General features: G+C 38.6%; 2 protein-coding genes across 2 annotated transcripts; one reads left to right on the top strand and one right to left on the bottom strand.

The window, feature by feature from the left end:
- Nucleotides 1–10,200: 10,200 nt before the first annotated feature.
- On the bottom strand, nt 10,201–19,036 carry LOC121369462. The gene is made up of 4 exons (XM_041494562.1): nt 18,878–19,036; nt 14,104–14,211; nt 11,141–11,502; nt 10,201–10,290 (listed from the first exon to the last, which is right to left on the bottom strand). The coding sequence occupies exons 1-3, from the start codon at nt 19,008–19,010 to the stop codon at nt 11,147–11,149; spliced, it is 597 nt and encodes a 198-aa protein (XP_041350496.1). The 5' UTR covers nt 19,011–19,036; the 3' UTR covers nt 10,201–10,290; nt 11,141–11,146.
- A 770-nt stretch (nt 19,037–19,806) lies between these two features.
- On the top strand, nt 19,807–24,838 carry LOC121369461 (vitamin K epoxide reductase complex subunit 1-like protein 1). The gene is made up of 3 exons (XM_041494561.1): nt 19,807–20,260; nt 21,022–21,131; nt 23,551–24,838. The coding sequence occupies exons 1-3, from the start codon at nt 20,082–20,084 to the stop codon at nt 23,763–23,765; spliced, it is 504 nt and encodes a 167-aa protein (XP_041350495.1). The 5' UTR covers nt 19,807–20,081; the 3' UTR covers nt 23,766–24,838.
- Nucleotides 24,839–25,185: the final 347 nt, after the last annotated feature.

Raw genomic sequence — 25,185 nt, 5'->3', positions numbered from 1 at the left:
GGTCTTTACCGGAAGTATAAAGAAACCCGCATTTGGTAGTAAAAAAGAGTACACACCAGTATTATCAGCTATGTCAATCATGTGCTTATATTCCTCGAAGAAGTATAAATAGCATTCAGTGTTCGTTGTGGAATGAACTGAGGTTAGAAACGTCTTTATCTGGACTGCATTGATTCTCAAACAGATATCTATACTTGGTAGGAAGGAAGGAAATGTTTTATCTAATGACGCACTCAACACATTTTACTATACTAGGCTTTGTAATATAGATCAGGCAACAGGTAGTCAGTAAGGGCTTCTGCCATCTCTTTTGCATCATTTTGCACCATTTGTAAGACAGTTATCCTGTTTTCACTTCTTTGATAAGATTTGACAGAGATCAGAGATGATCTATTCTCTGACCATTCTTTGGATAAGTACAGCTATCCATTTTCTGATAACCATAAGAAACGAGATGAAAAGTAGTACGTAGCAGTGACATAGTCGTCCACAATCCTGACTGCCCAGGATTTGAATGAATGAATGAATGAATGAATGTTTAACGACACCCCAGCACGAAAAATACATCGGCTATTGGGTGTCAAACTATGGTAATGCAAATAAATAAAGTGATGATCAACATCAATATAAAAATTCAAGACTTAAACAAAAACAGTGTAAAGAACTGTGCAAAAACACAAATATCACAGAATTTTACGGATACTGAATTTTACTCAAAACTTCAATTTTGTGCTGTATTGGCCATTCTGAAAGAGAATGTTACACCCCTGCACCACGGTGAGGTTACAGCACACGCAGGGGCCCAGGATTTGAAAGTGAGAAGACCAAGATCTCATATCCACATAAATTTAACTCATATTTTGGTCAACGTTTTGGCGATTAAAACCAAAACACCAGAATAGGAACTGGAAACCTGTTTCAAGGAAAACTTCCCCATATTCTGTACATTTGACGTGGGCCATATTTAGTAGAGCCTTCATTTCAGTGATGAGAACCTCAATGTTACCATTCCCCCGGGGGGGGGGGGGGGAGGGGGCATATTCCTAGTTCAGAATTGAACCGACGACGATTTCTGAAGAACCATCATCACTTTCCATATTGTTATAACTATCCGAGCTGTATGTATTAAGGGGGGGGGGGGGGGGGGCTTGCATTGCATATGTAGTCTACATGTATGAAATCTATCTAATGCTGAATTTAGGATTGTTTTAAACTACCGTAAATCCTTGAATAGAAGCCCATGCTTCTATTTGTTTCGTGACGCTCTGAGACCCGGCCACTATTTAAGGCAGATCTCTATCCAAGGCTGACTTCTATTTTGTTGCATGCAATTTAAAAAAAAATATTTAATCTTATTGTAACGTCATATTCTAATGTAGGCTTCCAAACTTTTTTGTACATGTGGAAACCTCATATGTGAACGAAGAATGAAAATCCCTTCTCCTTCTGTTCTGGCCATATGGTTTAAAGCTTTTGACGTTATGCAATAGAAATGACGAGTAAAACGTGGTCATTAATCTGACAAGCTACAACATCAGAAGTTGGTCTTTATAGAAGGCAGGCTTCCTATTTTTCTCGAGACTCTGAGATCCGGCCTCTAATCGAGGCAGGCTTCTATTCAAGGCATGCCTCTATTCAAGGATTTACGGACTACTGCTTTTAGTAGCGTAACATAACCCATAAGCATCCATACTAGATTTGCAAAAGAGAGACGAGGTAAAAAAACTAAACATTTTCATAATTTATGAATCGAATAGTTGATCAGTTTTCCCCAAGAAAGAAAAAAACCCACAAAATATTATTATAATTTATGAAACATCTGCTAGATTATCGATAAATGTCCACATAAATTATGTTAATCAATAGAATTTTAACACACCGAGTATTGTGTTTCTCTGTGAAATTGTTTCACCGTGTATGAAGATGTCCTATCTGATAACATCTGATTATCAACCTGCTGCAATACTGTGGCAATAAATATTCAGGGTGAAAATATTGCGATCTGAAAAGTATTTGGTGAACAGTGAACCCATTAGAAACGTTCACTATTTTGGCGGTCATTTTTATTGACGAGCAATGCACAATGTTTCATCGGCCATACCAGTTCAACTGGAATAATATCTTTTCTTTTCTGCACTTACCAACACTTTCTGCTGCAGATATTGGTGGGGTTTTACGATTTACACGTTTTACATTTGTCTGCTATTTAAGCATATTTACTCATTCTAAAAGTGTCCAGAAATTCCACCATACAAAGTAACTAAATTATTATCTCATGAGTTTTATACAATTGACAAAATGCGAAACAATGCATCTGTTTGGAATTCTTTCAGGAACATACCTTTTTTAATGTCATGTATCATCAACATTGGGACACATCCTAACATAGCATCGATGTATTTAAATATTACTACACTTTGTCACCAAATTCCTTCTTTGTTTAGTTTCATGTATCATCAACATTGGGACACATCCTAACATAGCATCGATGTATTTAAATATTACTACACTTTGTCACCAAATTCCTTCTTTGTTTAGTTTCATGTATCATCAACACTGGGACACATCCTAACATAGCATCGATGTATTTAAATATTACTACACTTTGTCACCAAATTCCTTCTTTGTTTAGTTTCATGTATCATCAACATTGGGACACATCCTAACATAGCATCGATGTATTTAAATATTACTACACTTTGTCACCAAATTCCTTCTTTGTGTAGTTGATGTTCCACACCTGTTCCACTCCTATTGAAATATTACGTTTTACCTCAACCCTTACATGTATAAAATTATTCTTTATGTTGGAGTAGTAACACTCGAGAAGAATCAAGTGTTTGTCTTCTCCTACACCCACCGCAGCTTTGACAGTTGCCCCTTTGCTTACAGCGTGTTGGTCACATTGTCTCCGCCAACATTTTAAGAAGCTGTTTCTTATTTGTGGGATTTGTAAAGAACTGTTGTTTCTTTACATTCATTGTCATGTCAGGAGCAACTGCTACAGACTTCCCATTTCTCCTTCTGTGAACTGACGTGAGCCCTGCTCTTGGTTTGATGACAGCTCTAAGTACACATCAAAGAAAATATAGTCACAGAACACCTTATAATGTACCTCGTGCATTAGACTTTATGGCCTCATGGATAATTCATTCGTTCGTTCATTCATTCATTTCATTTATTCAAAGATTTATTTCTGTATCTAATAAAACATATCCGTTTACCATGTAGAGACGAGAACGGCTAAACAGACATCTACGAATACTGTCAGTTTTCACTATACAATTAATAACAAAACCAAAAACAACTCGCAGTCACGAGGGTCTGGGTAAGACCAAGAACCACTGACTTATGTCTGAATGTTACAGCAAACTGGACAACATCACAATGGATAGAGAATATAAGAATATCCGATAATTAACATGTGTTTTCCGATTACGTGAGAAAATAATTTTTGCATCGAGAAGCAAGTAAATATGCTCTCAGAAAGCTTATTTTCCTCTAGTCCGAACACAGGATTCGATGTGAAATCGATGCAAAACAATCTACTTTCATTCTGATTTGTCAAAGCCAGTTAGATGAGAAACTTTTCTTCGGTAAAAATTTGTTTTACTTTTGTTTATGTCATTTTATTATTATTTAACGTGTATTTCAACTAAAGTATGTGTGGTTGTTGATTTCATCTTAAATGTAAGACAAACTACTCACTAATGGTGTGTTACATTAAAATGAAGAAAATGCCAATTTCCTGTATATGTAGCAATAACTGTAATAATCCATCACAATTCACCACACTATCAAAAGAGCAGGATCACAATCGGACACGGTGTCGTACACGTGTACTGGACTCTACATAGCAGAGTTCACCAATAATTTGCTTTATTATATACAAATGTACTTAGCTATGAAATACATAGAGACACAGAAACAATAAACGTGATACTCGGTGAAAATTCATAATTTCACTGTATTTTAGTTACAATGAAAAGATAAAAATCATATTTATATTTTTTGTGAACAACTTCATGAACCAATTATCTCTCTTATAAATTATTACGATTTATTTATTGAGGTTAGTGTCGCTTCGTCGTTTTTAAGTTTGATGATCACTAATGCATCTGATCGTACAAAAATAAATTTACTATCCCAGTTATTAATAAAGTGACTTTTTGTATAACGCTTGGGGGAAAAACCCCACTGCTCAGTCGATTTTCCCCGCATTAGACTTGTGACGTAGCATCCGGCGTTCTGTTAGTAGATCAACATGCCGACAGCAGAGAATGATTTTTCGGAAAAAGCTGATTCTTAACGGACGCCAATTTGGACATTTTGGTTTTATCACATTTGTACATCTACTCTAATGGTATCTCGATTGGTGAGGAAGTGGTATATAAGCACGCTAACTTAGTTACCTACCTACCTGTGAGAAGCAGGACACAAGTTCAGTCCCGACTTTTGAAAGTGGGATATTAATATTTGACTTTAATAAAAAAAAAAAAAATGTGTTCAGATCAGAACGCATTTAAAACAACAAGCAGAATAAATAAAATTATTTTATTGATTAATATCACATAAAATAGGGATCTAAATTTATTGTTTCAGACATCGGTATGATGCAATGCAGGTATGAACACATACAAATAATAACACGATTTATCTTGCTATCTACACCCGTTACTACAGGTGTTGTTCATTGTTTATTAAGCCTTCAAAGAGGTGCGATTGTTTCATAACATTTTCTGTGGTGTCCTAATTATTGGGGAACTGCCGTCATTGTTTAAAAGGTGACCATTGACAGACAGTAGAGGTATAATCGCATGCCGGTGTAGACAGTAGGGGCAAGATCGCGCGCCGGTGTAGACAGAGCTAATTACTACATGAACCGTTCGTTTGTTCTTGAATTTGCATCCGAAGTCTGGAATAGAAGGTATCAGATATCGACACAATTTAATTAAAATTAGCTCTACTATTACATGTGGATCTAACAGCAGCCCGTTGGAGCTCATGTCTAGTTGACCTTTCATTTGACCAATCAAAACCTTACTTGCAAAATCATGCCAGAGGTTTGAAAAGAATTTGAAAACATTCGGGATTATGCCGAGTGTATACGAAATGATTTGGGTGAATTACGAAATATGCCGGAAACTAATTGCAATATAAAATTTTATATAAAATTCGTTTCAAGACGAAAGATTCCCAGTCTGCAGCTCGTCGCGGTAAGACATGTTTGTGCACACTGCACGTGCTTTCGCGGCTCGACTTGGGGATCCTTCACTTTTGTTGTTTTTGTCAACGAAGTGAAGTTTTCTACTGGGATGAATGCGGCCATTGGAACTGATTGAACGCTGGAACGCTTCTCGTTTCGACAGTCTGCACCACCAGGTTGGATTCTTTTTTAGCGAGATTCCTTGCCTCCACGTCATTTCTCCATCTGACTATGTTGACTTGTATTTTTCGTGACTCGTATGACGACCATTCTGCAGAACGCCACGGTTGTTCGCGTTTAGTCTCTACATGTCCGAGCCTGTCCTAGCAATCTAATTAAAATTAGCTCCACTATTATATGTGGATCTAAAGACAGCCAGTTGGAGCTCATGTCCACCAATCAAAACCTTACTTGCAGAATCCTGCCAGTGATTTAAAACTAACAACACTGCGTAGTCCCCAATGTCCAGGTAACATTTCGTCTGTAAATAATAATTTAAATATTGACCAATCACACTTCGCCTTTTATAACGTTATTTGGGAGCATACAAATTCTAAAAATATCGGGCGAGTCTATTTTAGTGGCCGCAGTACAGCGAACCATACCAATACGTACGGGGTGGGTTATCAGTCTTCAATTTTACATTAAAAATTATTTATTTATTTATAAAATTTAAAAAAACTAAATCAGTCTTCAGTTTTACATTACAAATTATTTATTTTATAAAATAAAACATGTTTTAAGGCATTCGTAATTCACAGGAAACATGTCGTATACCCTCAGGATAATTCGGAATGTTTTCAAATTATTTTTAAATCACTGGCAGGATTCTGCAAGTAAGGTTTTGATTGGTGGACATGAGCTCCAACTGGCTGTCTTTAGATCCACATGTAATAGTGGAGCTAATTTTAATTAGATTGTTTTCTAGCAGCACTGAAAGATTGACCGCCCCACTCTAAGAAGAAATAGGAAGCGGGGTCGGCCCCTTCTACTCTTTTTCTAGACTTTACTTTGTTTTACTGTGATACCATCTCGTATCCTCCGGAGTCGGGCCCGTCCGCACCACTATGCCAACCCATGACGACTGGACTATACCCTAGTCTGATTCTTTCTCTCGTTCAGACGGATCCGGCTTCCCAAGATCTGTATTTCAGCACAGCACTACACCTTAAACGTCTGCTGACTGTCAGTCTAGGGGTTTTCTTGACGGGATGCAACCCATCTCGTCCCTACAAGCTGTACACCCTAACGGCCTTAACGAGGCCACTCACGTGGACATATAGATCGGACTTTAAAACTTTTAGACCTTCGTTCAAAAGTTTATGTCGAAATTACTTTCTTTTTTTAATATTATTAAATAGTCCGATCCTCTCTTCTTTCTCCTATTTATTTTTGGACTGTCCTTCAAAAATGCTCCAAATTATATAAATATTCGACCGAGCAGTCAATTCTTTTTATTTCTGACTTGTAACTTTTTTTTCTCTTTTAAAAAAAAACTAATTGCTATTTTCAAAATTAGAAAAATGTACCCGTGTATCGTTTTGTAATAAACTGAAATAATTCCGTTTGTTTGTTAAAACTGATAAAAGTTGGAATGGAATTTTTTTTTCCATGTCCTGTTGAGCATTGAAAGCGATTTTGAGATGTTAATAAGCAACATAACATATGGAAAATATAGTTTATTACAAAACGACACTTTAGCGCTATTGCTCCAAAAACACCCTTAACGCACTTACAACAATATGGATAATTCCCCAAGTCTGTGGATCGACAAACTAATGAAAACATATGCCAAATTTGGTCTGGTGGTACATATTTCGGCCCCAGGATTAAGTTAGAGTAGATTAGAATTAAATAAAATAAAAAAAATAAAAATTATTATTACAATTCGACACTTTAACAAAACGACACTTTGAAAAATGTACCCGTGTGTCGTTTTGTAATAAACTGAAATAATTCCGTTTGTTTGTTAAAACTGATAAAAGTTGGAATGGAATTTTTTTTTCCATGTCCTGTTGAGCATTGAAAGCGATTTTGAGATGTTAATAAGCAACATAACATATGGAAAATATAGTTTATTACAAAACGACACTTTAGCGCTATTGCTCCAAAAACACCCTTAACGCACTTACAACAATATGGATAATTCCCCAAGTCTGTGGATCGACAAACTAATGAAAACATATGCCAAATTTGGTCTGGTGGTACATATTTCGGCCCCAGGATTAAGTTAGAGTAGATTAGAATTAAATAAAATAAAAAAAATAAAAATTATTATTACAATTCGACACTTTAACAAAACGACACTTTGAAAAATGTACCCGTGTGTCGTTTTGTAATAAACTGAAATAATTCCGTTTGTTTGTTAAAACTGATAAAAGTTGGAATGGGAATTTATTTTCCATGTCCTGTTGAGCATTGACAGCGATTTTGAGATGTTAATAAGCAACATAACATAATATTATGGAAAATATAGTTTATTACAAAAGAACACTTTAGCGCTATTGCTCCAAAACTACCCTTAACGCACTTACAACAATATGGGTAATTTCCCAAGTCTGTGGATCGACAAACTAATGAAAAAATATGCCAAATTTGGTCCGGTAGTACATATTTTGGCCCCAAGATTAAGTTAGAGTAGATTAGAATTAAATTTAATTTTTTTAAAATTATTATTACAATTCGACACCTTTGCTTCATCCAAACACTAAACAATGGTTCACCATATTTTAAATTTCAAACTATCTCCAAAAGAATATTCCATCCATACAATTCAATTCAATAGAATACAATTTTCGCGTTTAAAAATACACGTGTTCCACCTTCCCAGTAAAATGTCTGAAAGGCTGCGAATCACGCTTTCGTGTTATGCCGGTTAGCGCGTCACGGGGTCACGTGACTTAACTCTTGGAGTCGACAGGCGGTGTGGCAAGCGATGGGGAAAACGCGACTTTTTATTGCGAATATATTAAAAACGGGTAAATTTTTTAAAATGTATTTTATTGCTACTCCATATATATTGTAAAAGGTATACGTAGATACCAAACAATAGTGAATTACGTTTTTGATAAACGTGGACCTTTAAGGTTATTTTTTTTTTTTTAAATTCAAGATAATGATATTCTAGCACACAACAGGAGTTAAGGTATGGACCCGGGGTATTGACCCAAGGTATATGGCAGTAATTATTTATTATAACCTTAGTAACGGAAAAGGTACGTGTACCTCAGAACTATGATCAGTTATTTTAATAATGAACACATTTATGAAAAATTAATCACATTACGTTTATAAAAAACTGTATCATCACCGATCACAGCCAACATGTTAAGAGTACAGGTACAGTCCTCAAACGTTTTCAGCAAAAGGTATTGCATAAAGTATAGCATCCCACTTCATTTATCTCACTGATGCGTCATATCATCAAAATGGCATCTACATAAATGGCCATAAAACATTTTGAAATATTTGGAAATTACCTTCAAGAAAGTATGCAACATTTTCTAATTGGCTTAATCTGACATTTGCAAATTCATGAGCACCAAAACCAACCCCTCGCCCGGTACCGACCCTGGTCAGGTTGTTTGTGGTCCCTTGCATATGCCAACGCAGGCGAACCCCTCTCCCACCCACCCAAAACCTGTTCCTGTCCTGGACGGAGGAGCCGGCGAATGTCGATACCTGCGTCTATGACAGGCGTGTGCTGCAACAGCTTGTTCTCAATACCTGACCGGCGTGTGCTGCAACAGCTTGTTCTCAATACCTGACCGGCGTGTGCTGCAACAGCTTGTTCTCAATACCTGACCGGCGTGTGCTGCAACAGCTTGTTCTCAATACCTGACCGGCGTGTGCTGCAACAGCTTGTTCTCAATACCTGACCGGCGTGTGCTGCAACAGCTTGTTCTCAATACCTGACCGGCGTGTGCTGCAACAGCTTGTTCTCAATACCTGACCGGCGTGTGCTGCAACAGCTTGTTCTCAATACCTGACCGGACTTCCTGCTGTTAACCTTTTATTTTTAATTTGTTTGATAAATCCATGGAAGGTGAACTGCTGTCATTGTCATGTAATTATCGAATGCTACGAGGCCATCAATATAGCAGAAAGTAAAATTAAAATGTGTTGCTACATGTAGTTTCCTGGGGGGGGGGGGGGGGGGGGGGTGTATTTTGCGAGATTAGTTAGAAATTCTGAACCGTGTATACTGCAGCTTTATTAAGGGAGTGCTAAATGACGAAGACAATCAAACATTGTTTTATGAGAGAGTTGTAAAAGTTACAGTCAACTATTAGTGCAATATGTTTTTTTAAAAGTGAACCTCAGCTTTTGCGGGAGTGTTCCGATGAACCTCCCGAACTCCCCCACCCCCACCCCCGTAAATACGAGCCTGAACTTCGTGAAAATAAGGTTTTCTCACATCACGAGTTGACATAAAAATCGTATTCGATAAAAAAAAACCCCATGAAATAGCCTCTATTTATTACCACAACCTGTGAAATACAAAGAGGTTTTGGTAAAACCGAGCTGTACAAATGTTACTGCGTCCTTCGATACTCCATTAAAACTACACGTCATTGCGAATTAAAGATAAATATTAAAATTCTAATTGTCGGGACGTAGCCCAGTGGTACAGCGCTCGCTTGATGCTTAGTCGGTGGGCCCATTGGGTTATTTCACGTTCCAGCAAGTGCATCACGACTGATATATCAAAGGCCGTGGTATGTGCTATCCTGTCTGTGGGATGGTGCATATAAAATATCCCTTGCTACTAATGGGAAAATGTAGCGGGTTTTCTCTCTAAAACTATATGTCAAAATTACCAAATGTTTGACAGTTCGACAATAGCAGATGATTAATAAATCAATATGCTCTAGATGATGTGAAAAACAAACTTATCTTTTCCCACCTCGACCATGCAGATGATATCTATGTTGATAATAAAACTTTAAAATAATAAATATTTTTTAACAAAAACAAACCCACAAAAAATCTAGTAGTTTAAACATATTATATTCTCGTAGCTTGTTTCTCTGTGGTACACATCATACCTTGTACGTAAATCCATTTTTCAAATCGTTACATATCTGCAAAGAAAAACAAAATACATATATTATTCATAATACAATTGAACAGTCAGTGTTATATATTACTGCCAATCTGTTAGAATTTACATTAAAGCTAGAATATCCTATAGTTTATCCATCGAAGACACGATTATCCATTAAAATTGCCTTGCTTTTAATCTGGCTGCAATTTCTAGGGTGACACTCTCTAAGGTGTTTTGCTGTACAGTCAATTAAAACTGAACACGATATTTCAAAGAAGTCTGTTTTGTTTAACGACACCACTACAGCACATTGATTCCTTTATCATCGGCTACTGGATGGCAAATATTTGGTAATTCTGCCACACAGTCTTAGATAGCAAACCCGCTACATGTTTCCATTAATAGCATGGGATCTGTTATATGCACCAACCCACAGACAGTATAATACATATCACGGCCTTTGATATACGACTCGTGGTGCACTGGCTAAAACGAGAGATAGCCCAAATGGGCCGAGGACGGGGATCGATCTTAGACTGACCGTAATTGACTATCTTGTTGGTAGAAAAAATGTGAAGATAACAACTGGGTGGGTGGGAAGGGGGCGTAGCTATATATTAAATGAATGGGGGGAGGGAGCACAATGCATTATTTTAAACTTTGAGCAGTGTTCCCTTGCCCCCACTCCCCTCCCATCGTACGTCCCCTAGCAGGTATAGTCTACTACTATATCTACTGCTACTACTGCTGCTGCTGCTGCTTCTGTTGCTGCTGCTGCTGCTGCTGCTGCTGCTGCGGCTACTTATGATGATGAAGAAACAAAATGAATAATGATGATGATGATGATGATGATGATGATTATGATGATAACGAAACAAAAGTAATACCAAAAATTATTCCAGAGATTTCTTATGGATGTAATGGACGAAGGAAAATGGTCTTCTCTTGGCGAACTTGACGTCGCAGTCGTGTCCCATGTCATCCACACACCGTATCCATTTCAGTAGTAGTCGCGAGAGCGGCGGCTCAACATAAAACGGACCCACCGGATGTACGCCATTCGAGGGCCCTTTTATGCGGACGGACGTGATGTCTGGCTTTCCATGTCTAATAACGTCAAACGATATCGTCGCATCCGCGTGGCTGCTCTTGATAATGTAAACAAAAACTAAGACGTTGTATATCTCGAGTTTTTCATCTTGCTCGAAATCGCCATCCACTGGACATTCAACCCGAGTCCCTGAAATTTCTAACAATTCAAACATATCGGATGAATAATTTATGAATGGAATAATAAAAATAATAATAACAAAAAATTAATATGTAATCCTATGGTTATCATACTGTTCAAAATAAGCCATGTTGTATAGAAAGAATTTGCGTTGAAACATTTCTGACATATATTTGTCATACTTAAGGAAATTGTATTTTAGAACATATAGTTTTCAAACTTTTCCGCGGGAGTTTGCCGCCCAAACTTCTATAGAACGGACGTAAACATGCTACCAGGTTTGGTTTGTTTTTTCTCCACTAAGTGAGACATGAGGTGTTTCCCTGCCGATCAAAACAAAAGTTGGATCGAGCTAAAACGAGAATGACGGCGGTAACGTCTACGTTGAGACGAGTACCTACGCGTGAAGACAACTGGATCCGGACTGTTGACAAAACCAACTAGAAGGCTGCTACAGTCGTGACGTGATGGGGAAAATTTAAAAAGGTAAAAATGTTCGAGTGGTAGAAATACGAGTTCTTGGACACTTTCTCCCATTGAATTAATACGGTCCGACGAAAGGTCGAAAAGGACCGAAATGGACCGACGAAAGGTCGAAAAGGACCGAAATGGACCGACGAAACACCGAAATGGACCGTAAAGGACCGATGAAACACCGAAATGGACCAAAACGGACCGAAATGGATCGAACAAACACCTGAATTGACCAAACTTTTATCCTGTGAACTATTTACAGAATATTTTCCAAAAGTTGTAATATCCCCCTTCTTCGAGTCTTTTAATATCGTTTATTAAAGAAAAATAATATGCGATAAACCGAGTGGAAGAGTCAAGCAACCTTCCCAGGTTTTACATTTACCCCTCGTTATATAGGGCACTATCCCACCTACCCACCTATAAGACAAATTTACCATAGAGCAATCCTACCCACCCCCACCCCTAATCACACTCTAAGTGTAAAACGGCCCATGTTTCATTATGACAAAGATGGACAAACCTATACTGTGCGAAAAATAAAGACAGCAGGGCTGCAGACAGTACTTGCCCGCTCGCCAAATGCGAGTACAAATTCTGACGAATGAGTTAAAAATTGCAACTACCAGGCCAACGCTCTGTCTGTCTTTTTTTTTCTGTTTTTCGTTTGCCACGTGATGTTGATCACTTACCAAGTGTTCTAATAATGTTTTATCTATCTATATATCTGTCTGTCTATCTCTCTATATCTCTCTGTCTGTCTGTCTCTCTATATCTCTGTCTGTCTGCCTGTCTCTCTCTCTCTCTCTCTCTCTCTCTCTCTCTCTCTCTCTCTCTCTCTCTCTCTCTCTCTCTCTCTCTCTCTCTCTCTCTCTCTATATATATATATATATATATATAATTTGAAATGAAGACACTATATTATAATATTCTTAATAATATATTGTTCTATATTCTAGCGGGCTAGTACATTTTAGTTGGTTTTGGTCCTGCGGGCTAGTTAAATATTTTCCGTTTTTGCTATCTATATCTACATCTATATATGTATATAGGGGAGACGGGTTCTATGTTAGGAAATAGACGATATTAAAAACATTAACGTAAATACTTGACATCGTATTTCAACGGAATTGTATAGTTTTTGCAATTGACTGAAAGCTGTGACCATGTTTTGAAAATAAACGCAAGTTTATGTGTGACGTTAAGATCTACACCACTGGCTGCTAGTGACTGTGACGTCAGACGCTGTTTTTATGTACTTCTGTTTTATTTTTTAAATGTTTAAAGGGACAGACCCTAGTTTTTAAACACTAAGGCATATTTTTCACTATTATAGCCGTTTATAATCACTGAAATCAAACATTTCTTATATTTTATTGTTTAGATTATCCATCTCCATACAATCGAAGTGTTTCTGTTCATTCTGGTGTTTCTAATACCACAAAATGCATTTTTCATATTTTGAAAAACGCACGTGCGTCTGAGAAGTAACAGTTATGTAGTCGCGTTCTATTTTGAAGGGTATTTCAACGTCACAGACTCTTGTTTCACTCTGTTGTATCCAAATTTGTTACATATTTGTACATTAACCAAACTTAGTGTCCATTTTTACGGGTTGAAACTAGGGTCTAGGTAAAAATATGTCTTAGTGTTTAAAATCTAGGGACCGGCCTCGGTGGGGTCGTAGTTAGGCCATCGGTCTACAGGCTGGTAGGTACTGGGATCGGATCCCAGTTGAGGCATGGGATTTTTAATCCAGACACCGATTCCAAACCCTGAGTGGGTGCTCCACAAGGCTCAATGGGTAGGTGTAAAACCACTTGCATCGACCAGTGATCCATAACTGGTTCAACAAAGGCCATGGTTTGTGCTATCCTGCCTGTGGGAACCAGGGAGGCCTGTGTAGAGTAATGTGCCCAATCTCAAGTTTTAATATGTGTACATAAGACCGAAATGAAACATTAAAAAATTATCATCTATAACATGTATACGTGCACATGTCTCCCCTCCCTCCCCATCTGTCTCTCTGTTATATTTATGGGACGTTAGTAAAACTAAAATAACAGTGGGTTATATTCGAATAAAACTCGCCTGTTCAGTTACCTCACAAGAACCTAACAATGGGACATGATGAATAAAACTCACGTAGTATTGCTTCTGTACAAGGAACACAAACGTTGACCCAGGAGTCTGTTATTTCAAGCATACTCTTCTTGAATCTATCGTCGTCGTAAAGTTCACGTAACATGAATTCTGAAAAGAATAACATATTTATTTACAGGTTATCATAGGCGGATCGGGGGGGGGGGGGGCAGGGGCCCGCCCCCCCCCCCCCTCTAAATTTTGCGACAGTTATAATTTTATTATATACTCTTCAAAAGAAGAAACGCAAAACCACATTGTAGTAACATTTGGAGAATTGATTTAATTATTGAATGGTGAGTCCGATAATTACCAAATGTTGCAGGATTGTTCACAATTCACTCTAGTCCATTGTGAGTAAGTGATAGGACACACCACCAAGGTCAAGGTCATCTGGAGTCAATACCGGGTGTGGCCTCCGCGTGTGTTGACAACTGCCTGGCACCGCCTGCCCATTGAAGCAACCAGAGTACGGATGACGTCCCGGGGGATGGTGGCCCACTCGGCCTGCAAGGCTGCTGCCAGCTCGGGCAGGGTCTGGGGCTGTGGTTGTCGCTGTCGGAGGCGTCGGTCCAACTCGTCCCATAGATGCTCAATTGGGTTCAAATCCGGTGATATCGATGGCCAAGGAAGGACATTAATGTTGTTGTTCTGTAGGAAAGCCGTTGTGAGACGTGCTGTGAAAGGCCTGGCGTTGTCATGTTGGAACACTGCGTTGGCGTTGGCCATAACTGGAACGATGTGTGGCCGGAAGATCTGGTCAATGTAGCCCTGTGCATTCAGGTTGCCCTGCACGTGGACCAGGTCAGTTCTGCCAGTGTGTGAGATGGCTGCCCACACCATGACACTACCCCCACCGAATCTGTCCATTTCCTGCACGCAGTTTGCCGCATAACGTTCACCACGACGCCTATACACGCGACATCTTCCATCATGACGTCGGAGCAGAAATCGGGACTCGTCACTGAACCACACCTGTCTCCATCGCAGTTGAGGCCATTGTCGATGAATCTGGCACCACTGCAGTCGGAGTCGACGGTGTTGTGGTGTTAAGATGACACCTCGAACTGGACGTCTGGCACGAATTCCTACCTCACGTAGGCGGTTCCGTACGGTCTGGTCGGATATCCTGCGCAAACCTGGTATTGCTGCGGCTGTGGAGGTGGCAGTAGTCAATCGTTCCCGAAGGTGGCGTACCCGGATGTAGCGGTCCTGCCCGGGGGTAGTGACCCGTGGTCGACCGGATCTAGGGAGGTCACGTGTTGATCCATGTTGCTGGTAACGGTCCCACAGTCTGGAGATGGTGCTTGGGGACACATGGAATGCCCTGGCAACGGCCGTTCTGGATTCGCCTGCGTCTAGTCGGCCGATGGCATTGTTTCTCTGCGGTTCACTGAGACGTGGCATGTCCTGGATTGTCAACTGTCGGCCAGATACAGAGGCCAGGCAAGCGAACACCCTGCACTTTTATACTGTTGGTGTTCATGTTGCACGTGCAGACAACGCACGTGCAGTGGTGACATGGTTTGCACGTGGCTGCGTTTTTGCGAATATTCACATTTTGGAACTTTATTGTACAGTAGCTGCGTTCTATCGAATGTAACCGTGGGAATGTGTTTGGGACATGCAATGACCTTATATTCACAAAGCATGAACCGGTAGGAAACATAAAATCGGAGTTATAACCCATTTGTACCCTTTTGCGTTTCTTTTTTTGAAGAGTATATATTAATTTTCAGTTTTTTACGATCCCCTCCAAACTTCCCCCAAAGTTCCATTGGCATTCCTCCTCATGTCACTGGGGCCCCCTAAATGGATTTTCTGGATTCGCCACTGCTTATTACTATATCTTCCTATTGGCGTGGTAGAGGAGGGACAGTTGGACATCCCAAAGTACCAAAATGTGTCCTTTTTGTCTCCACCAAGAAGACCCGTCGGTGGGACTATTGGGCTATCTGTTATTGAAGCCAGTGTTATACAACTGGTGTAACAAAGATGGTGGTATGCATTATCCTGTCTGTGGAATTGTTCATATAAATGATCCCTTGCTGCTACAATTGAAAAGAACAGCCGATGAAGTTGCGGCAGCGGGATGCATTTGTAATTATCTGTGTGTTCCTTAACCAAAAGTCTTAGTTCGTATAACCGTAATTTAGAAATGAGTTTAGTACAGCGTTAAATAACAGGCGGGACGTTGCCCAGTGGTAGAGCGTTCGCTTGATGCGCGGTCGGTCTGGGATCGATCCCCGTCGGTGGGCCCATTGGGCTATTTCTCGCTCTAGCCAGTGCACCACGACTGGTACATCAAAGCCGTGGTATGTATTATCCTGTCTGTGGGATGGCGCATATAAAAAGATCCATTGCTGCTAATCGAAAAGAGTAGCCCATGAAGTTGCAACAGCGGGTTTCCTCTCTCAGTATGTGTGTGGTCCTTAACCATATGTCCGACGCCATATAACCGTAAATAAAATGTGTTGAGTGCGTCGTTAAATAAAACATTTCCTTCCTTCGTCAAATAAAGCATGTGTTTCTTCCTTCCCCAAGAAGACCGACTATTGATATGTCCCGAATCTGTTTGTAGTTACCCCTCTCAATTTAGGCTACGGACTACCCTAACTTCATTCATGTATTGGGATCCTTTTTTCAGTGTTGTTAATTGTCCAAGTGACACTCCTAATAAATGTACAAAACCTATTTCAAAGGGCCAGTAGAAACTAATATCGAGAAAATATTTGTGAACCTATCAAAATGACCGTCAATTTTTATGGCCGTTTTGCATGTGCAAAATGTTTGTAGCCATGAGGTGGCGGAAAGCGGAAAATTAACACATAAAAATAAATCGATTTTGTGTTACCAGTGTTAAGAATTGTACTGGTGCTATTGTCTTTTATCGCATCACATTCATCCTACTTCACAAATCCAAAACAGATTGTCTTGCTCGAAGTTACACATGGTATGGATCGGTACCGGGACACCCACGGGGCGTTCTTTATTTATTAACGACCTACCACTGCCAGGCGCTGATTCAAGGTGGTGGTGCCTTGAACGTCTTATGCCATGAGAATCAAGCGGGGTGAGTAAAATCAGGTACGGATCCAAGATGTTTTAAGGGAAGGGTTCGAAAATTGTAAAAAGGGCAAACAAACTAAATTCTCTCGAAGGAAGCGAGATAACTAGGGGGGCATAACCCCTCCACGCCCACCGTAACCACCTCCCACCCCCTCCCATCCAGAAAAGGTTATAGATGCTCATAGATGCGTTTTCACGGCAATTAAGTACTATTTTCCTACTGTTTTGTTTGGAACATTTTGTTTGATATTTTGTGAAATTTATCAGTTGTATAATATGATTTAATGGAACGTTGAAGCCAAGAAACAAGAAACGATAATATGTGGATGGCAGTCATGCAAACTTATACTGATGGTGAGAACGCATTGCACGGGCACAACATACAGAATTTCAGATAGTAGGTACATGTGTTTGCATAATATTTACTAATTTGTCGTGGCCTCTAATCGGAAGTACCATTACTCATATTGAAATCCACGTGCTACTTAGGAAACCTCACTCTGGGCCTAATCCACGAAGCCCATACATTCCTTCTTTCATAATTAGTGTGTTGGACGGGCATCGTTAACAGGTGTAGTACTAACAATATGAGTGACCCTTCAATAGTGACGCTGAGTATATATATATATATATATATATATATATATATATATATATATATATATATATATATATATATATATATATATATATATATATATATATATCTTAGACAGGTTTTCGTTTTATCACATTGCCAGTGATGTAATCAGTATATAATATCTTAGACAGGTTTTCGTTTTATCACACTGCCAGTGATGTAATCAGTATATAATATCTTAGACAGGTTTTCGTTTTATCACATTGCCAGTGATGTAATCAGTATTTCCCCAAAATCAAAGGAAATACGAATGATGTCGGATATGATTTGTCGATCAAATAAATAATTTATGTCGGCCGAGGCGTTCGGAAAGGGCATTCGGAACACCTCAATATTCCGAATATTCACGAGCTAAGACTATTATGGTATCAATACTATGTTAATTTAACTCGCTACCTAGTCCGGTGGCTTAAGTCCAAATTTTTGCGATATTGTGACACGTTGGCCCAAAGCACCAAATTTGGCACAGTTGTACCTTAGGACCATACAATTGTTTTGACAGGGGGCTACCGGATTGTAGATGTCAAGGTCAAGGTCAAGGTCAAACGTCAAATTTAGACAATCAGTAAAATCACGTTTAAAGCAGAGATATATCATAGGTACTTGATGCCAGCTCTGTCTTGTGCGGATACGATTATGATATGGGATACGGTTTTGTCGTTCAGATGTATTCCATCTGAACAATATCCTCTTTCCATTGCAGTTGTTAAAACCCATTTACACGATCATATATTATTTGTCCAAAAACATTGTTGGACAAGTCACAAGCCGGAACAAATGTATGTTCGTGTAGACTATTGTTTTCACAGAGTTGGACAAGTCTGGACAACCTGCAACGTGTTTCAGTATTTAGTTGCATGCTTCCTAATCATCTTGAGACAAATGTTCCAGCATGTATCCACTTTTAACTAATTAGACACTTCATATTAGCTATGTGACCAAAGTTATACATCACATGATATCCAAAATAGCAGTCTCCATAAAAGAGGAAAAAACATGTTCATACCAAGACTTAATGAAACATTGATCTTTCGAAAAAAACTAATTCAAGAAGAATGGAGAACTTACCATAACAAGTTGTTGTTTGTTTGCCGTAAATTAAACAGTCGCGTACAATGTTTCCATTCCAACATTGATTTGCCATACTGGACGGCAAGATACAACCAAACGCGAGTAGCACCAGAGATATTGTTCGTAGCATGTTGTCGAATTATGACATCTTGCACATGTTACAAAGACGCTTTATATGGCCGATTACGTCATTTTCGCAGATGGATGGACATGTGGGCACATGACATGTGTGGGTGTAGTGAATGCATAATTTAATAAATGACAGCAACAAATGACAGGTGTTGGTGCAAGTTCTGTCTATACCTTTACATCATGATGTCGCCACCATTCGATATGACGAAATATGAAGTTTTAAATGATATCACATTTCCATTAATAGAAAAATGCAAATGCTATTAAATGTATTGAGTCGTGGTCATTTAGGTTTGTTTACAAAGGCTGCTGTTGTGACCGGTCACTGCGCTGCAGTAAATTGGAAATCTCACGAAACACGAGGCCTAATCGTAGTTAACAAAGTTCTCACTTCATCGTTCCGAGTCGTTTCGCACTGTGAGATCGCAAAGTTGCGACAGTATACTGAATTACGACAGTATACTGAATTACGATCTTGCCTCCCTCCCTTCTAATGTACGATTATATATATATATATATCATCCACAAATTAAAATAAAGTTGTTGGTTTTTTAATCTATAAAGTAAGAAATTAAGAACGAAAGAAAAGAACAAACAAGTAAATAAATAATTAAATTGATATCTGCATACATTGTTTTCAAAACTGCACAAATTTTTTTAGTATAGATCTCATAATATACATTGCTTTCATGACCGTACCAACTCCTTTATAATTTTTTTTTTTTTTTCAAAATAAATTTCATATTAATAGCTCAAAACAAACCAGCATAATATTACATTTTTAACATATTAATTAATAGCGACCATACTTTTTGGCTCCTTCCTACGATCGTGCTGTCAGAATTACTAAATGTTTGATATCCAGTAGCTGATGATTAATAAATCAATGTGTTCTTGTGGTGTCGTTAAACAAAATAAACTTTAGCTTTGTTTACATGAATCATAAAATAAACTCAGTCCGGTGCTGTTTTAAATAAGACGAATCGATCCAGTGTTACGGTCCGGATTTTAGACAAGAACGAAAACTGTTTCCGCTGACGTTTCCGTCGTTTGTCCACAAAGTGTCGCAATGATTCGCCGCATTCGGTTAAAGAATGTGGACAACGCTATACTTATTCTTTGTTCTTTAGGACTGGCAGTGTCTGCGTACGCACTGCATGTTGAAATAGCGAAGGAAAGGGATCATTCATTTACCGCAATGTGCGACTTTAGTGAAACCGTAAGCTGTTCAAAAGTGTTCACGTCAAGGTAAGAAAAATTCTAACCAAATTGGAGACTAGACCATGGATTCGGAACTGATTTTTTTATAAAAAAAATTGGACTTGCTTGATGAAAGTAAAAAGTTTTGTTTTATTTAACGACGCCACTAGAGCGCATTGATTTTTTTATCTTATTATCGGCTGTTGGACATCAAACATATGGTCATTCTGACACTTTTTTTTAGAGGAAACCCGCTGTCGCCACATAGGCTACTCTTTTACGACAGGCAGCAAGGGATCTTTTATTTGCGCTTCCCACAGGCAGGATAGCCCAAACCATGGCCTTTGTTGAACTAGTTATGGATCACTGGTCGGTGCAAGTGGTTTTACACCTACCTACCCATTGAGCCTTGCGGAGCACTCACTCAGGGTTTGGAGTCGGTTTGGATGCCGTGACTGAGATCCAAATCCAGTACCTACCAGCCTGTAGACTGATAGCCTAACGTTTTTTTGTTTTCTGAACGCTGGACAGCTTTCAGTGTCAAATTGCCATTGAAATGTTTTTATTCGATGACTGAATGCATATGTCAATTATGGAGTTTTACACAAGTACGTTTGCTTAAATGTCTATAAACCTAGTGCAGTGACCTCGATTAATTTACATCTAATTTGCAAAGTTATCAAATTCTTAAAGTATGTGATCTTAAAAATATCACATATTTTGATTGCACTGAATATGTAAGATATTATATGATAAAATGAGTTTATCAAATTGCTTTATTATTACAAATAATAGCTGTTTTCTTTTAGGTACGGCCGAGGGTTTGGTCTCGTGGATAGAATCTTCTCAAAGGACAGTATACTGAACCAGCCTAACAGTGTGTTTGGGATAATCTTCTACCTACTTCAGGCAGTTCTTGGTAACTAATTGTATTCTGCATTATAATCAATCTAGGGGTGGGTTATAGCCACTGGTGTAGCCAGGATTTTATACTATGTATGTATGTATCATTTTATCAAATACCTGTAGAATAGTTGGGGGAAAAAAATTGATTGGGGGGGGGGGGGGGGGGGGGGGGGGTCATTGCCCAATACCCACCCCACCCCACCTCTGTTCTTAACCAAATCCTCATTTTACTCTCCGGTAGATTAGGAGCCATTCATATATTACATAACACTCGAGGGGGTGGGTGGGTGTAGGTGCAAGTGTTATGTAAATAGAATTGAAATGCATATCTGCACTTTCCCAAATGGTAAAACTGTAAGTTAAAATTATATTACACCATTTGCATGACTTTTTTGTGAATGGGAGGTGGGGGGCCGTTTCCAAGCGTTACATAATATTTTTTGGGGTGTGTATGATTTAGCATTATGGAGTCTTACAGGGGAGGGAGGGTGTCCAATTTTGAAAAAAATAGTTACTTAATATTTGATGCCCCCCGTACCATACACACATCATGCCAAATATTGCTTATAACCGGGTTCTTACGTGTTCTGGAAATCCCGGAATCATGTCTCATGTCCTTCAATTTTGTTATTTTAAAATCCAGGCCTGGAATGTCCTGGAAAAAGTATAAAATTTAATTTGTGTCCTGGAAATTTAGGCAAAAAATTTGGTGGTTTATTTTTTTGGCATCTTTACATTTGTTGTGCTCATAACCTGTCTAAATTCAGACAACAATTTATTATTAAAATATACATTGATTGAACATTTCATGTTCTGGATTTTTTTTTTTTTAATTCCTGGAAAAGTCCTGGAAATGTCCTGGAATTTTATGTTTTTTTCAAGTGTAAAAAACCTGATGAATTCCAAAAATACAACCATAATGGAGGTTGCTGTGTATATAGCCTTGACTAATCTTCACCGCTGTCATGTTGTTGTTGGGAAACCCCAGAGTAACTCTAAGGCCACCACACACTGGTGTGTAATTAATACAAGTATTAATCATATTTCTTTTCACCTGCTACATTAAAAATGTAATAATAACAATAATAACAGCAGGCTATTTTACAATGACAATTTGGATCATTCCATGTGTCTGTACGTAGCTCCAACTTATAATATGTTGAGTATGTTCTTCTCATTTGGTCAAGCCAACCATTATGGTTGTTATTGGAATTATAAGGGTGACAGATACTGGCTTCATTTCTATATACAATCCCAAAATCCATAATTAACATTAATCTGGTTGCCATGGTTTCCTCCAGAGATTTATTCTAGGGTAGGCCCTCGATGGGCCACAATGCCTGCCAGTGCTCATGCCGAAGTTATGGCCATTTAAAACATCATTTCAACAATGTCATAATGTGTATGACGTACAATAGCTACTCTTGCTGTAACACTCTTTGTGTTTTTATGATGACGCATACTAAAAATAGTAACTTGTCAATTGACTGAGACTGATTCACTGATGTATGTCACTGACATTGAATGTCATATAGGAATATTTTAATAACATATTTTAGTTACACAATTTTACCCATTTCACGTTGGAGAAATCCCTGGTTGCAAGTTGATTAATTTTAAAAGGTTGATTGTTATCTAGAAGACTTGCACCTAGCCACAGTTGTCCTGCTGTTGGCAGCATTATCAGTGGGGTAAGCTGGGGGGCATGAGTCTAGAGGACTTGCACCTTGCCACAGTTGTCCTGCTGTTGGCAGCATTATCAGTGTCGTAGGTGGGGGGGGGGGGGTACAGACCACGATACTCCCCCATTGAATTAAAAAAAAATTGTATTAAAATGTTATAAAATCATACATACATAAAGTGGATCCCCCCCCAATATAAAATCCATTGAGCATTATGGTGGTTATTGCCAGTTAACTGTTGAAAAATTTGTGAATTTCACAGTTTATAGATGTTTGTCACAACAAAGTATAACTATTAAAAATGATGTACTGAGATGCTAATAAACATTCCTTTTCTTTTTTATCTCTGTATATTTTCCCGGTTAAAATGATATACCAGTACATGCCTGTTATATTTGTCTAGATACATGTAACATAGTCTTAAATGTAGAGACATACTGACAGTCTGCCAGAGAGAGAGAGAAGAGAGAGGGAGGGAGGGAGACAGACATACAGAGGGAGAGCAAGAGAAGGAGAGCAAGGGGGGGGGGGGGGGGAGCGAGAAAGAGAGAGATTTCATAAATACACACATGACACATATGTGAATAAAGCTATTATTACATCATAGATCTGTATGCACAAACACACATCTTGCACAATACCATCATGTACATACACATTTAAACATATCATGCGCAATAAGCACACATAGACACATACATTATGCAAGTGCACTCATGTACACATCATGCATTGTGTTGTTTTTTTCAGTGCTGAGCCCGTCCCTGACAGGTGCCTCTGTTCAGTTTTTCACAGCCATCCTCTCCAATGCTGGGTCTATCTACCTGAGCTGCATTCTGTACTTCGTGCTACAAGACTTGTGTGTGGTGTGTGTGACTACCTATATCATCAACTTCATCTTGTTAATGTGTTCATACATCACATACAAACAGGCACTGACTGGTAGCAAAAAGAAACACAGCTGAAATAGTGTTAAGACAGATTTGTGTTTGAAGGATTCCAACCATCTTCTTGGATCTGTCCAGAACATGAACAGGAAAATGAATAGGAAAGATGTCTCGTCCCCAGGAGTGGCATTTTGCCTAGAGACAAAGCACCGAGCGTGCTTCTTTGTGACTGTTGTAATCTTGTCAACTGGTAACTGAACATTGTAATCTTGTCAGCTGGTAACTGAACATTGTAATCTTGTCAGCTGGTAACTGAACACTGTAATCTTGTCATCTGGTAACTGAACACTGTAATCTTGTCAGCTGGTAATTGAACACTGTAATCTTGTCAGCTGGTAACTGAACACTAATCTTGTCAGCTGGTAACTGAACACTGTAATCTTGTCAGCTGGTAACTGAACACTGTAATCTTGTCAGCTGGTAACTGAACACTGTAATCTTGTCATCTGGTAACTGAACACTGTAATCTTGTCAGAATATGCTTTTGTCTTTGCTTTATGCAGAGATATAAAAAATGTATGGGCCAAAGTTACGAAGCCTGTTTCTCTTAAATGCAAGTGTTTAACTTTAAGTATAGTAAATGTATGTAGTTACACACATGTAAGTCTAAAATGCAAGTGTTTAACTTTAAGTATAGTAAATGTATGTAGTTACACACATGTAAGTCTAAAAAGTTTTGTAAATTTGGCTCTATAAGTTTAATTGTGATAATCGTCTTCTTTCTCAGGTTTGTTCTACTGGAACACTGTTAATGGCACCTAATAACATTGATCAATGGGGGTTTTTCCATATAGTTTTATATTATCAATGTCGATGTTTAGAAACATGGATATATCTGTTGTTTTTGCTTGTAAAATTTAAAACTGATCATGGGAAAGGGGAGGCAATTTTTGGTTATGCTTACCACCCACAATTTAAAATTTTAAATCAAGTATGCATAGAGAAATCATGTAGCAGAATCATTGGGCATAAAATATTAAAGTTTTCTTTTGTACATTGACTTATTAATCATCGGCTATTGTATTTCAAACATTTGGTAATTCTGACATAGTTTTATAGAGGAACCCTACTACATTTTTCCATTAGTAACAAGGGATTTTTTTATATACACCATCCCACAGACTGGATAGCACATACCACAACCTTTGATATACCAGTCATGGCACACTGGCTGGAACGAGAAATGGCCCAATAGGTCCACTGACAGGGATCGATGTACGACCAATCAGGCATCAAGCAAGCGCTTTACCACTGGACTACGTCCCGACCCATAAAATATTAATTGTGGAACTTCCTAAACTCAGGGGTGCAGAAAGTACTTGCCTTTACCACTGGACTACGTCCCGACCCATAAAATATTAATTCTGGAACTTCCTAAACTCAGGGGTGCAGAAAGTACTTGCCTTTACCACTGGACTACGTCCCGACCCATAAAATA

This window comes from Gigantopelta aegis, chromosome 3 (assembly GCF_016097555.1).
Source record: "Gigantopelta aegis isolate Gae_Host chromosome 3, Gae_host_genome, whole genome shotgun sequence".
Classification (NCBI taxonomy): Eukaryota; Metazoa; Mollusca; class Gastropoda; order Neomphalida; family Peltospiridae; genus Gigantopelta; species Gigantopelta aegis.
The sequence above is the reverse complement of the archived record's forward strand: the minus strand, read 5'-3'. Positions and strand labels throughout refer to the sequence as shown.

Bases quoted from the DNA above. Each gene is read 5' to 3' on its own strand.
- LOC121369461 (XM_041494561.1), top strand. From the start codon at position 20,082: ATGATTCGCCGCATTCGGTTAAAGAATGTGGACAACGCTATACTTATT. The intron at 20,261-21,021 runs GTAAGAAAAATT...GTTTTCTTTTAG, and splicing joins TCAAAAGTGTTCACGTCAAG to GTACGGCCGAGGGTTTGGTC. The intron at 21,132-23,550 runs GTAACTAATTGT...TGTTTTTTTCAG, and splicing joins CCTACTTCAGGCAGTTCTTG to TGCTGAGCCCGTCCCTGACA.
- LOC121369462 (XM_041494562.1), bottom strand. From the start codon at position 19,010: ATGCTACGAACAATATCTCTGGTGCTACTCGCGTTTGGTTGTATCTTG. The intron at 14,212-18,877 runs GTAAGTTCTCCA...TATTCTTTTCAG, and splicing joins ACAAACAACAACTTGTTATG to AATTCATGTTACGTGAACTT. The intron at 11,503-14,103 runs GTGAGTTTTATT...TTGAATTGTTAG, and splicing joins TTGTACAGAAGCAATACTAC to AAATTTCAGGGACTCGGGTT.